This window comes from Mytilus galloprovincialis, chromosome 3 (assembly GCF_965363235.1).
Source record: "Mytilus galloprovincialis chromosome 3, xbMytGall1.hap1.1, whole genome shotgun sequence".
Taxonomy (NCBI): Eukaryota; Metazoa; Mollusca; class Bivalvia; order Mytilida; family Mytilidae; genus Mytilus; species Mytilus galloprovincialis.
Window position 1 is genome coordinate 43,342,457 of NC_134840.1, and position 14,514 is coordinate 43,356,970.

Here is a 14,514-nt window from a genome sequence, read left to right on the forward strand (position 1 = left end):
TGGTTTTGTATTTTGTTTTGTAGGTTTCGCAAGATTATACTAAATAAGAATGAAATTTTATATTTACGCAAGACGCGAGTTTCGTCTATAAAAGACTCATCAGTGACGCTCGAATAAAAAAATGTTAAAAACTAACTTTAGTCTGTTTTTGATGATATCCATTTGGCGTGGCTCTGTACTTATATCCCGTCATTGTGTTATTATTCTATGATACTTATTGTAGTCTTGTCTTTCGTTTTTGCTAATGTGCTTTGTCTATATGCCTTTTTCCTTACCTTAACCTTAATTCTCTCCGCGCCAAAAGTCGCATAAGGCCTCCACGCTGCTTTTCCACCCTTTTCTATCTTTTGCGCTGTTCTGGCTACGTTCCAACTTGTCCATCCTTGTTGGTTCCTTTCTCTCTCTGTTGTTCTTCTCCATGTAGTTTTTGGCCTTCCTCTAGTTATTTTCCCTTCAGGTGCCCATTGTAGAGCTTCATAGCTGTTGTTGTCTCTTTCACGCCTTAATATATGTCCTATCCATGTCCACCGTCTCCTTCTGATTTCACAACTGATGTTTCTGGTGTTAGCTATTTCGTTTACTGTTTTGTTCGATGTTTCACTTTGCCATCTTATTTTTAGGATCTTTCTTAGGCATTTGGTGTTCTACGGTATTTAGTTTCTTTTCTTCAATGTTTGTTAGTTTCCATGTTTCACATCCATACAATAATACAGCCTTACAGGTCTAATTAATGATTTATATAGGTGTATTTTTGTTTTTCGGCCAATTCCTCTTGCATACCATATATTTCTTAGGCGATGCAATGTCCCTCTTGCTTTCTGTATTCTGTTTTTGATGTCACAACTCCCTGCTCCCTCTTTGTCCATGAATGCTCCCAGGAATGTGAACTTGTCTACATCTTCTACTTTCTGGTCGTATAGTGTTATCAACTCTTTTCTTTTTGTTTGCTTGGATCTCAGAGTTTTACACTTTTTGGGGTTAAGTTTCATTCCAACTCTTTCAGCTTCAGTTGTTAATTTCTGTGTTTTTTCATCAAGGTCGCTAAATTTTGAGGAAAGAATTGCGATGTCGTCAGCAAAGTCAAGATCTTCTAGAACAGTATTAAAGTTCAATCGTATCCCTCTGGCTTTGTCTGCAGTTGTCTTCCGCATGATCCAGTCTATGACTAGAAGGAAAAGAAAACCCGACATTATGCATCCCTGTTTCATTCCTAATTTTATCTTAAACCATTCTGATGTTTCTCCCTGATCGATGACAGAACACTAAAAATCCTTTACAAATCTCCTTTATGGTTCTTATGATCTTGTCTGGTATTCCGTTGCTCTTCATGATATACCATAGACTCTCTCGGTGGACTGAGTCAAATGCTTTTTCGAAGTCTATAAAAAGTATTATTAAAGCTGCCCTCCATTCATTTGTTTGCTCGAGTATGTTTCGAAGGATAAAAATCTGTTCAGTTGTTCCTCTTTTTGGTCTAAATCCTGCCTGCTCATTCCTCAATCTCTTGTCTATTCCTTCTTTTATTCTTTCTATTAGCATTCTGCAGAATACTTTACTGAAAACAGGTAAAAGAGACACTCCCTCCAGTTGTTACAATCTGTCATATCGCCCTTCTTAAAGATCTTACAAATCAATCCCTTTCTCCAGTCTGATGGCCAATTTTCTTCTTCTCATAGGCTGTTAAATATTTCTGCCATTTTCTCTGCTGTAAGGTCGATGTCTGCCTTTATAAGCTCTGGTGTTACACTGTCTATTCCTGCTGGCTTCCCATTTTGTGTCTTCTTCAGTGCTCTTTTAACTTCAGGTACTGTCCATTCTCCCATTTCGGCCATATCTATATCTTCCTCTGAAATTGGATGAAGAGGGTCTTGCCTATTTAAAGATCTTACAAATCAATCCCTTTCTCCAGTCTGATGGCCTATTTTCTTCTTCTCATAGGCTGTTAAATATTTCTGCCATTTTCTCTGCTGTAAGGTCGATGTCTGCCTTTATAAGCTCTGGTGTTACACTGTCTATTCCTGCTGGCTTCCCATTTTGTGTCTTCTTCAGTGCTCTTTTAACTTCAGGTACTGTCCATTCTCCCATTTCGGCCATATCTATATCTTCCTCTGAAATTGGATGAAGAGGGTCTTGCCTATTTAAAACTTCACTAAAATGTTCTACCCATCTATTCAATATATCATTTCTTTCACTTTTCAGTTCTCCTTCTTTACTTTTTACTCCTGTGTGTTGCCTCTTTCTTTCACCTGTTAGGATTTTAGTGATGTTATACAGCTCTTTGCTTCTGTCATTTTCTGCTGCTTTTTCTGCATCTTCAGCCATCATATTGTACCACTTCCTTTTATTCTCTCGGGCACTTTTCTTAACCCTTTTATTTTTCTGCTTGTATTCTTCGTTGAGTCTCACTTTTAATCTTTCCGATCTAGTTCCTTCTAATTTATTTTTAATTTCTTTTCTTTCATCAACCACTTTCCATGTAATGTTGGTTATCCATGGTTTACTGATCTTTTTACAACTACCCAATACCTGTTTAGCTGCTTCAGTGTATATCTCTACTGCACCTTCATATTTCAACACTGGATCTTCTATGTTACCTTCTTCTAGTACTTGGAATCTGTTTCTCACTTCAATATTGTACTTTTTCCTTACATCCATACTTTTTAGCTTGTTTAGGTCATATCTCTCTCTTTTGCATTTGTTCTTGTCACCTTTATTTCTTGCCAGTTTGAGTCTGATCTTTGACCGTACTAAGTAGTGGTCAGTATACACATCTCCTCCTTTCATTACTCTTGTATCTAATATTGATGTCCTCATGTCCCCTCGTACCATTATATGATCTATCTGGTTTGTTGTTTTTCCATCAGGGGATTTCCATGTTACTTTAAGTATTTCCTTATGTAGGAAAATGGAGCCTGTTATGATGAGGCCGTTGATTTGGCAGAAATTGCATAATAATTCACCATTTTTCATTAATTGTCCCACATCCATGTTTTCCTAACACCTCTTGCATATGGCTATTGTCTTTGCCTACTTTTGCGTTCAGGTCACCCATAACTATAAACATATCATTCTTATTGCAGGATGAAACATTGTCTTTTAGTTGTTGGTAAAATTCTTCTTTCTCTTCCTCTTTTGCATCATTTGTTGGAGCATATGCTTGTATAACTGTCAGCATCTTATACTTTCATCTTATACTTTGAATAGAATCTTGCTTTTATCATTCTCTTGTTGATTGGTGTCCATTCCATCAATGATTTCTTAGCCCTTTCATTCATCATTATGGCTAGTCCCTTGACTTGATGTTCATCATCCCCGATATAGATCACTGTGTCTCCACTTTGAAGCTTACTTTCACCCGATCCTTTCCATCTACTCTCACTGATACCTAGTATTTCCATACCATATTTTTTTATTTCCTTCGCTACTTGTGCTGCTTTTGATATGTCTGCCATTGTTCTAACATTCCAACATCCTATATACATATTCTGTTTTGGCGCTACAATGAAACCGATCGGCTTATGGGCTTCCTTTCGGCTTTCCCCCAAATGTGTCATGTTTGGTTCCTCAGCAGTACACCAATCTTGGGTTTCTTCAGCGTTTCTGGTTTCTGTAACAAGTTCTTTTTTACAGAGTTGGGTAGTTAGCCCAACGTCCAACCTCCACTCTGGTGGGCCGGGTTTTCTCTCTGGGTAGTCCTTCCCGTAGATGATTGGATTACCATGCTAACGGATTGCATCTGTCCGGATTTCTTTCTGGGTTGTCTCCCATAGCCTTTGACTTTCCACAGTCACCCACAAGGCAGTAGGGTTATTTACCCATAGCTGGGGGTTTGGTTTGCAGGCAACAGGGCGTATCCACTCACCGGTGGGTCTAGCATGCCTTGCATTTAGGGCCAAACCTCCTCCGAGACCTTGTGGTTTTGCCTGGGGCCGTGAGGTGCCCAGTTTCCATCTATCACCTCGTGGAGGATCCATATCTGGGCTACATAGGTCTTACTGCATGAGAGGCTGTAACTGCCAGGAAAAAAATTACGAACTGGGCTCTCCTTTTCACGGCAAGCTGCTAGCCAGTGATGAATGCTGAAAGCCAGAGTGATAAGCACAGACACAACAACACACATACAGGTGCGCATCACACAGTCATTTGACAGGCTATATGCCTTTTTGTGTTTCTTTAAACATAGCATAGGACGTGGCTCTGTACTTATACATCCCGTCATTGTGCTATTGTTCTATGATAATTTTTGTATTCTTGTCTTTCATTTTTGCTAATGTGATGTGTCTTTATGCCTTTTTGTGTTTCTTTGATACACATGACATGGCTCTGTACTTTTTCATGCCGTCATTGTAATATTGTGACATTGTAAATTTTGTATTCTTGTATTTCATTTTTGCTAATGTACTTTGTCTATATGCCTTTTTGTGCTTCTTTGTTACATATTTGTCTGTTTGTTTGTTTTGTTCACACATCATTTTCATAATGAAATTTGATGCGACTGCCATACAAGTGAGAGGTTTAGCTAACCCTAAACCAAGATTAATACACCATTTCTACATAAGAAAATGCCTATACCAAGTCAGGAATATGACAGTTGTTATCCAATTGTTTGATGTGTTTGTGCTTTTGATTTTGCCATTTGATTAAGGACTTTCCGTTTTGAGTTTTTCTCGGAGTTCAGAATTTTTGTGATTTTTTTTGTATGACAGTCGAACAAAATTCCATGAAGACACAGACCATTCATTTACTATGTGTGGTGGGAAGAAGAGGGGCATGTTTTTGTGCTTGATTCTTAATTTCGTGTAAAAATATTTCAGAGGAAAAGTTGACAAAAAGTTTACTCGGTGTCTAACACGCTTTATGCTATACTTTGTAAGCCTTTTAGTTATGCGTCTGTTCATTTTTGACAAACCATGCATTTGGCTCTGAATGTTCCTGTAAATTAGTCTATTGTAAGTGGATTTAATCTGACAAGTTGTGGTAAGTTGTGTTACACGAATCATGCAATTATGGTAAATATCTTCTGCTATGCATTCATCGCCCGTCGATTCCTAACTTTTGCACAGTATATTTCCGACTAGGTATTGATCAGTAAAAACAAATGTCCTGTAAGGTTAAACCTTTAGATGCTTACACTGATATAAATCTAAAAAAGAAGATGTGGTATGATTGCCAATGAGACAACTATCCACAAAAGACCAAAATGACACAGACATTAACAACTATAGGTCACCGTACAGCCCTCAACAATGAGCAAAGCCCATTCCGCATAGTCAGCTATAAAAGGCTCCGATAAGACAATGTAAAACAATTCAAACGAGAAAACTAATAGCCTTATTTATGTAAAAAAAAATGAACGAAAAACAAATATGTTACACATAAACAAACGACAACCACTGAATTACAGGCTCCCGACCCTGTTAAGGGTAGTTAGTAAGTTGAGAGTATCAGCAGTTTTCATATGATATTCCAATACAAGCTCTTGTACGTGGTATCATTTGAGATAGGTACATTAAAATGAATCGTGCTGAGGTTGAAGTTTTGCTACTAGATTAACGGGAAATCTATTAAGGGACACTAGCTACGAGATATAGAAAATATCTAATATACGCTTTTTTCGGGTTCAATCATAAACAAAAGTGAGATAGTGAAATAATCCTTCGCTTTAAGCAGCCAGCATGGTTCAACTTTTGTCAAAATAAGATCAGAAACATTGATGATTAATTATTCACTTTTAAGTGAATAATTCGACTTCATTGAATCTGTATTCATGTGAACTTTAATTAACCCCTTAGCCGAGAGAGTAATAACGAATGAGATGTCTGTGTTCAGCTATTTAAAGGAAAAGAATGCCAACATTGAAAGTGAAACAAAGGTAAATCATTTAATTCACTGGTTCGATCCACAAAAAAAATCATTCTTATACTGGTAAAAACGATAAATAACATATATTTTTTTATATAAATAATATAGAATTTAACAGACCTAAAAAAATCTAATTGCACGAGATCAATATCTATTAATATCTATATTTATGTGTATATCGCTTATATGACCATCGGAGGTCTTCGGGGTCAACTGCGTAGTTTATTAAATGGCGTTTTGACTTAAATACACACGAAATGAAGCTACATATTATACAGCCCACGCCCAATAAAGTGATCATTTTATACTTTATTTAATTGGAAAAATGTTTTACATTGTTATTAAAATCAAAGATGAGAGTTTGAGTCAAATCGTTAAAAACATAAGTTTGACAGCTAGTGCTTATTAATTACGTATTTTCACCAATTTTAGGTCGCTAATGATAATTTTCTAGACAAAAACGGTTTTATTTTTGTTTCTATAGATTCCGTTTTTTATTGACTATAGACTTTAAATTACTTAGATTTACAATAACTTTAACAGTATCAATTGTAGTTGCATCTGATGTGCCTTTTGGCTGAACATCAAAATCTTAGTATAAACTTTGAAGAACTGATACAAGGGAAAGGGAAAAATAGGTAAAGCTAAATCGGGACAATGAAATAGAGTTATACACGTAAAGCTAAATCGGGACAATGAAATAGAGTTATACACGAACGAGATACATTCCTTAATTCAAAGTGATTATCAAAATTTCATAACAATTTTTTCAATGAAACACTATCTGTCATGATTTCTGTGCCAGATCTCGCTACTGGCATCCGGACTGGTGCTACCATTATCGACCCAGAGGAAGTTACAATATTAATTAACAGAACAAATTTAACTACATCTGATACGTATTTCGGCAAATTTCTCTTCGGTGTTTCTTGAGACCAAAATATTCGAAAATCCGAAAATGGCAGTTCTTGGGAATTATTATTATTTTCTTTTTTTTATATATAGTATCCTACTTTGCAGATGGGATCTTTTATTTTTCTTCTCCCGAATATACTGGCAATATTTGACACTGGCGTTAAGCAATCCATCAATCTTTATTCAATACGACATTATTTGTATTATTGTAAAGGACTGTAAATGAATTTGACATAGTTTTTCGTTATTTCCAATTCGTTTAATTCAGCTGAGACTTGTAAAATAAGGAAACAAAGAAAGTGATTGACTGAGGAAGAAAACGTTTTAATTTCTATAATGCTTGAGATAGCAACATATCACAATGGATATAAACTATAGGTCTGTAAGTCCATAACACTGAGTTATCATGATGATGATTTAAAAAAACTCGATGACACTGTAAAACTATCTATATGATCGATTTTTATTAAATCAATCTATATTATTTTACATCGTAAATTTTTCATGTAATAGCATGTACGTTTAAATGCCCAGTACGGTGAAGTTGGTTGCGGTATATTTATAAACACATAAGAAGGTGACACACATATATGCATTCATAAAATATTACTGTTTAAAAAGTGATAAATATGCTCCAACCTGGTAAGTAGATGTTTACATGTAAATCTTATTCATATATGTGATTTGACAATGAAAATATGAAGAATACGAAGTTATAGTTTCAGATTCATCTTTTGTTTTGGGTATCCATTGTCTTGACTAAAGAAGTGAAGTTGTTGCTTCAAAGATACTTTAATTCGAGTTCTGATCATTTTTTCTATCAAATTAAGAAAAAAATATGCTTTTTATTTATATATTAAATTGTTTTAATCCCAAAAAGATTACTACTAGTAATTAAAATAGAATAAATTTATCACACATAAAACATTAAAATTACGCATTTGATATTGTATCTTCTACCGTTTAAAGTTCATTGCCATATGATTTAACATTGAATAACCCCGAACAATTAATACTCTAACAATATGTAATGTTTTGCCGTTTCAATAAATATTGATATAATTGCTGTATATTTGGATGTAAGCCATGAAAGTTTTATATGTATACTGCCTTGTTCGACTTAAATCTCTTGGTTGAAATATCAACTGTTGATTTTCACTTTTGAAGCAATACTCAATTGTCTCATTTGTATACTTTTGTTCGGTGCATTTCACACTTTCATGTCTACCTAAACACGTTATGACTTTGCTTGTACGGTATCTTCAAAAGCAATTAATATTGAATAAAGAAAGGCTTGATTTCTTATAAACAAGTTAAATACTGTGAGCTTGCTATCAGTAAGTGCAGGCATACTTTTATGCTTGATTTCTTGATTGACAACATATTTGTTACGTTCGGAGGACGTGTTTTTCAACAGACTGTCAGCATTCCAATGGGAACAAACTGTGCCCCTGTACTTGCCGACTTGTTTCTTTATTATTATGAGGCTGACTTCATGCAGGAACTTCTTAGGAAGAAAGATAAGAAGTTAGCATTATCCTTTAACTCTACTTTCCGCTATATAGATGATGTTCTTTCACTAAATAATTCAAAATTTGGTGACTATGTGGAACGCATCTATCCCATCGAGCTAGAGATAAAGGATACTACAGATACAGTTAAGTTGGCATCATATCTTGACTTACATCTAGAAATTGACAATGAGGGTCGGTTGAAAACAAACCTTTACGACAAAAGAGATAATTTCAGCTTTCCAATTGTGAACTTTCCATTTCTAAGTAGCAACATTCCAGCAGCACCTGCATACGGGGTATATATCTCCCAATTGATACGATATTCCCGTGCTTGCATTTCCTATCATGATTTTCTCGATAGAGGATTGCTGCTCACAAGGAAGCTATTAAACCAAGAGTTCCAAATGGTGAAGTTGAAATCATCCCTTCGTAAATTTTACGGACGCCATCACGAGTTGGTTGACCGTTATGGAATAACCGTTTCACAAATGATATCGGATATGTTCCTTACGTCGTAATTACAATCCCCTTCCCTTTCATGAATGTGACCTACCGAATTAGACTATTTACCGGATTTGTTATCACATAAGCAAGACGACGGGTGCCACATGTGGAGCAGGATCTGCTTACCCTTCCGGAGCACCTGAGATCACCCCTAGTTTTTTGGTGGGGTTCGTGTTGTTTATTTTTTAGTTTTTTATGTTGTGTCATGTGTGCTGTTGTTTGTTTGTCTTTTTCATTTTAGCCATGGCGTTGTCAGTTTGTTTTAGATTTACGAGTTTGACTGTCCCTTTTGTATCTTTCGTCCCTCTTTTATTACGATATAATGTTTTATTATTATATTTATAGGTATTATGTTTTCTGGTCTGTGTGTCCGTTCGTTCGTTCGTCCGTCTGTTCGTCCATCCGTCCGTCTGTTCAGCTTCAGGTACAAGTTTTTGGTCGCGGTAGTTTTTGATGAAATTTAAGTTCAATCAACTTGAAACTTAGTACACTTGTTCCCTATATAACCTTTCTAATTTTAATGCCAAATTAGAATTTTTACCCCATTTTTACGGTCCACTGAACATAGAAAATTATAGTGCGGATGGGGCATCCGTGTACTATGGACACATTCTTGTTTGTAAATCATCGTGTATACCATTGAGTTCAGTGCTATTTCCGCTTTGTTTTTGTTTTATGTTTTTAGTATACGTTTAATTCATATATATAAATCTACTGATCCAGATTAAAACGGGGAGGGTTGACAATTTATTTTCACTGTAATGGAAAAACTTTCGATGCTATACAAACTCAATGAAATAAATATAGGAAGATGTAGTAGTGCCAATGAGACAACTCTCCATCCAAGTCACAATTTATAAAAGTAAACCATTATAGGTCAAGGTACGATCTTCAACACGGAGCCCTGGCTCACATCAAACAGCAAGCTACAAAAGGCCCAAACAAATAGTGTTAAACCATTGAAACGTGAAAACCAACGGTCTAATCTATATAAAACGAGAAACATTTATGAACCACACAAACCAATGACAACTACTGAACATCAGATTCCTGACTTAGGACAGGTGCAAACAATTGCAGATATTGCAGAAACATCTCTTTAAAGATATAACACGTATAGATATACTTTCTGCAAACAATTCAATATTTCTTACTATATCACACATTTCTGTGCTTCTGTCAACGCCTTAGCAACCCAATGAAATTAGAAAAAAAAGTATAAAGAAATAAAAATAACACTTTAACTGAAGAGCTTTTCTGGATTTACCTTCATCAACACTCAAACGCAAAGAGCCAATGATGTTAATTGAATAGCTAGGTATAAAATAGAAATAACATATTTTTTCAAAAGGTTTCCCGGCGTTGACAAGTTTTGATGAAACTAAGGTACCAACAACATCCTCAGGCAAAATGAACCTTTAACGAATTTATCGTACAGTGCCTGACGTATTCTCCTTGGCTTTCGTTGTTTGCATGTCCCTGATGAAGGTTTATTCAGAACGTCGCATGCACTCTATCTATGTAGTGTTCATATTCTGTCATTTTTAGTTGTTCTTCCCTTACATATTCCGTCGATGTCCTTTCAAGTATTTTTTGTTCACCGTTTTGTAAGGAGGTTAAGAAACAGGAAAAACAGTTTTAACCTGCCACATACTTTTTTGCTGTCCAGGACTTCATTAGTGATTGTCTCGTGCTTCGTCTTATGAAGCTTACTAGTATTTGATTTTCGAGAACTCGGAGTTGCCCTTTGGATATGGTTTGGTTATTTGTGTTATTGAGTTGATATCGCATTGATGAATACCTCAAATCTTCTATTTCCAGTTAACAAAGAAAAATAACTTACAATCTTTTTTCTATCTTAGAACCTGGTTTAATATTTTTTAAAAAATTGAAAAAAGAGATATTTAACAAATTGTATTACTGCCATGTCATAGAAATGCTGTAATTCTGTGAAAATTTGATGCTGTTTTGAATCAGTTCAGGAATTCACACATAATTTAATCAAACAAATTTTTCTGATTTATACTTTTTTAGATTCATCTCTTCCACCTCCAAATACATTTGAAGTTTCCGACGTTCAAACACAACAGCCACACTCAACAGAGCATGCAACGCGTAAACATTCAACAGAGGTGTCAGGCGGTGACAGAAACAAGGATGAAAAATCAAATAAACAATCAGTTCCTTTACATATAAGATTTGTTAATTTTGAACCTAAACAAATGACTTGTCCACATTGTCATAAATATATAACGACAGAGTTAATATTTCATCCAGGAGAGACAACCTGGTCATGGTGTATTTGCTGCTTTTTAATGGGGTAAGCTGCCTTAAAAAGTGATGTAGTTTCACAAAGTTCACTGTTTACTCCATTTTTATTTATCTGTTCGTTTATATTTCAGTATATTTTGTTGTCTGCAGCTGCCTCTTTTGTCGGTATATCGGCTTCGACCAAAAATAAATGAATTGCCGTATCGACAATAAACTCATCATAGATACCAAGATTGAAATTTTATATTTACGCCAGACGCGCGTTTCGTCCACAAAAGACTCATCAGTGACGCTCGAATCAAAAACTGTTAAGGTTCATGTGGACCCTATGGCTAAAATGGCCGTATTTTCACCTCAAAATTTACTCTGATTACAGACAAACCTGCGCATCTGTAAAGATTTTCAGGCATAGCATGCCCTAGATAAATAAATTTCAAATATGTTTTATGTTTTAGAAAAATAAAAAGTTACCAGGATTTTGCCGTGCACTTTTTTTCATTTCTCCAGAAGGTGCCAAAATAAACTAAGTTGGGAAACAGGTTTGAGAACTTCCCCACAGGTAATTATTGAAGTGAGCTGTTTTGTTTGACATGGATATGAGACGGACAATAGATACCTGACAATAATTGGTTATTTAAACTGTGTACCTGAGTGGACCATATCAAGGTAAACTCAACTGTTTGTTTATTTTATCATCTTCTGCAGGGACGAAAAAAAGTGTACTGTAAAATCCAGTTAAGTTATGAATTTTCTAAATCATACAATGCATTTGAATTCTATTTATCTAGGGCATGCTATGTCTTAAAACTTTTCCAAATGCACAGGTTTGCCTGTACTCAGAGTAAATTTTGAGGTGAAAATACGGCCATTTTAGCCATAGGGTCCACATGAACCTTAAAAAGCAAAGACACTTCCGGCATCATTTGATGAATCATTTCATTTAAAGTTCGACTTGAAAATGACACATATGTGAAATCAATTGTTGTAAGAATAGAAATAGTGTTGAAGGTAAAATATACACGTACGTATTTTTGAAAATAAAAATGAAATAAAAACAACAATTTCGTGCGTCAGAATGGCTCTCTGGATTGATAAAGGCAATAGTAGTAAACCGCTGTTCAATAGTCATATCAAAATCGATTTAACTGAAACCTTTGATTTACCTTTTTAATCAACGCCAAATTTCTAAATTTAAAACTCACGAAGGGCTAAAATGGGACATACAAGTAAGACCAAATTTATCTAAGATCAACTATGCATGAGGCAGATGGAACCTTAGTTTTTATGAAAAAACATAAATTTTTATGTAATAAAGTGACATAGTAAAAAATGTATCGTGAATCGGAATTACCATACATAAAATATAACTTTTACGCATGTTAAGATTTCTTGTTATTACATTTTTTTACATAAAGAAATGTTTGATCTCGTATAAGGAATTGTTAAAGTATTAGATGTTTAGTTCGTATACTACCAAGTTCAATTCATCTAATTGTAGATGCGTGCTTGGTTGCTGTTTTCTCCCGTTTTGCATGCAGAGGTGTAGAGATGTGACACATTATTGTCCACATTGTCATCATAAAATAGCTAAATACCATCGTAGTGATCCAACAAACCATAGAAGATTATAATGTTACGTTTATTTATACTTTAGTCTGTTTAATGTGTGGACAACAGTGTATGCATCGTTCCAACATATACTTGTTATTTGTTGTTGTTGTCTTATAAGAAGGAATTCCAAGCTAGGAAATATTGCAAATAATTTCATGAAGATGACGGAAAGCGATGGTGCTTTGCTATATAAGAGTAACTATTCTACTGTCAAATGACTAAAAGATTTAAAGGACATTCTCATCATTTAAGCAGTGTATAAGTTACTAAACCATTTATCAGTTTGTAATGCAATTTACATTACATAAATTGTTTAAGAGATATATGTACCAGTTGTTATTGAAAAATAAAATAACACTTTATCAATTTGGTGCGTCTAGATTTGCATTTATCGATTTATTGGGAACGCACCCCCCCACCCATTGAAAGTCAATGATATATACAAGTTCTTCTTATACACGAGGAGCTGTCTGACTAAAAGTGTCTAAAATAGCGCTATATATGAAAATGTATTATGGTAATTCAAAAAAAGGTTTACGTTTTGTAAGTACCGAAAAACTGTCCGAAGCACCAGCTGGACTAAACAAAAGAGAGGCAAAAGATATTTAAGCAACATCCAGGACACAGCAGTTACCCAGTAATATTTGAATTACACACACACGTTTTCAAGCAGAAACCCAGATGTACTTTACCTGAGCGAGTCAGATCTTTGGGTTTTTAGAAATAATTTCAAAATATATCACGGGAGAATATTAGAATGGTATGTTATAATTCCAGACAGTACCAAAGATCTGAATACTGAACTGATGATACCCACAGGGACTACCGGCTCAACAATATCGAACTAATGATACCCAGAGGGACTACCGGCTCAACAATATCGAACTGATGATACCCACAGGGACTACCGGCTCAACAATATCGAACTAATGATACCCACAGGGACTACCGGCTCAACAATATCGAACTAATGATACCCACAGGGACTACCGGCTCAACAATATCGAACTGATGATACCCACAGGGACTACCGGCTCAACAATATCGAACTAATGATACCCACAGGGACTACCGGCTCAACAATATCGAACTAATGATACCCACAGGGACTACCGGCTCAACAATATCGAACTAATGATACCCACAGGGACTACCGGCTCAACAATATCGAACTAATGATACCCACAGGGACTACCGGCTCAACAATATCGAACTAATGATACCCACAGGGACTACCGACTCAACAATATCGAACTAATGATACCCACAGGGACTACCGGCTCAACAATATCGAACTAATGATACCCACAGGGACTACCGGCTCAACAATATCGAACTGATGATACCCACAGGGACTACCGGCTCAACAATATCGAACCAGTAACAGAAAACTCAAATAACATCTAATTAATTTGGTGCATTCAAAAAGCTTTTCTGGATTTACTTTCATCCGGAACGCTCAATCCCAAAAATATGAAAGCAAGGAATGTATCAAAAGTATGAATTGAAAAAAGTAAATTCACTAAAATACTAAACTCCGAGGAAAATTCTAAAGGAAAGTCCCTTATCAAATGGCAAAATCAAAAGCTCAAACATATCAAACGAATGTTTAGAACTATGGAGTTATGGTTCTTACAGTTGTATTTTCTTATACAGAGCTGTCAATGAAAAGCAAAAGCAAGCCGAGTAACTTTGAGTATCACAACAGGTTATATCGATACAGTGTAAGCTTAAGTCTCACATCATATAACCTATGAACCCTTCCGAAAAGTCGTTGGTAGGATTTTAACTTGCAAAGATCGTTTTATGACATAACACTTAAATTTATTCAACTTCT

The 14,514-nt window shown here is 35.3% G+C and overlaps 1 protein-coding gene and 1 long non-coding RNA gene across 2 annotated transcripts; one reads left to right on the forward strand and one right to left on the reverse strand.

Annotated features, from left to right (window-relative positions):
- Positions 1–1,932: 1,932 nt before the first annotated feature.
- On the reverse strand, positions 1,933–2,829 carry LOC143066259 (uncharacterized). Its single transcript, XM_076239251.1, has one exon. It carries the CDS (start codon positions 2,827–2,829, stop codon positions 1,933–1,935), a length of 897 nt encoding a protein of 298 aa, XP_076095366.1.
- A 4,465-nt stretch (positions 2,830–7,294) lies between these two features.
- LOC143068010 (uncharacterized) lies at positions 7,295–13,049 on the forward strand. Its single transcript, XR_012976079.1, has 3 exons — positions 7,295–7,419; positions 10,830–11,115; positions 12,565–13,049. It is a non-coding gene; the product is annotated as an uncharacterized LOC143068010 (long non-coding RNA).
- Positions 13,050–14,514: the final 1,465 nt, after the last annotated feature.

Bases quoted from the DNA above. Each gene is read 5' to 3' on its own strand.
- LOC143066259 (XM_076239251.1), bottom strand. From the start codon at position 2,829: ATGGTACGAGGGGACATGAGGACATCAATATTAGATACAAGAGTAATG.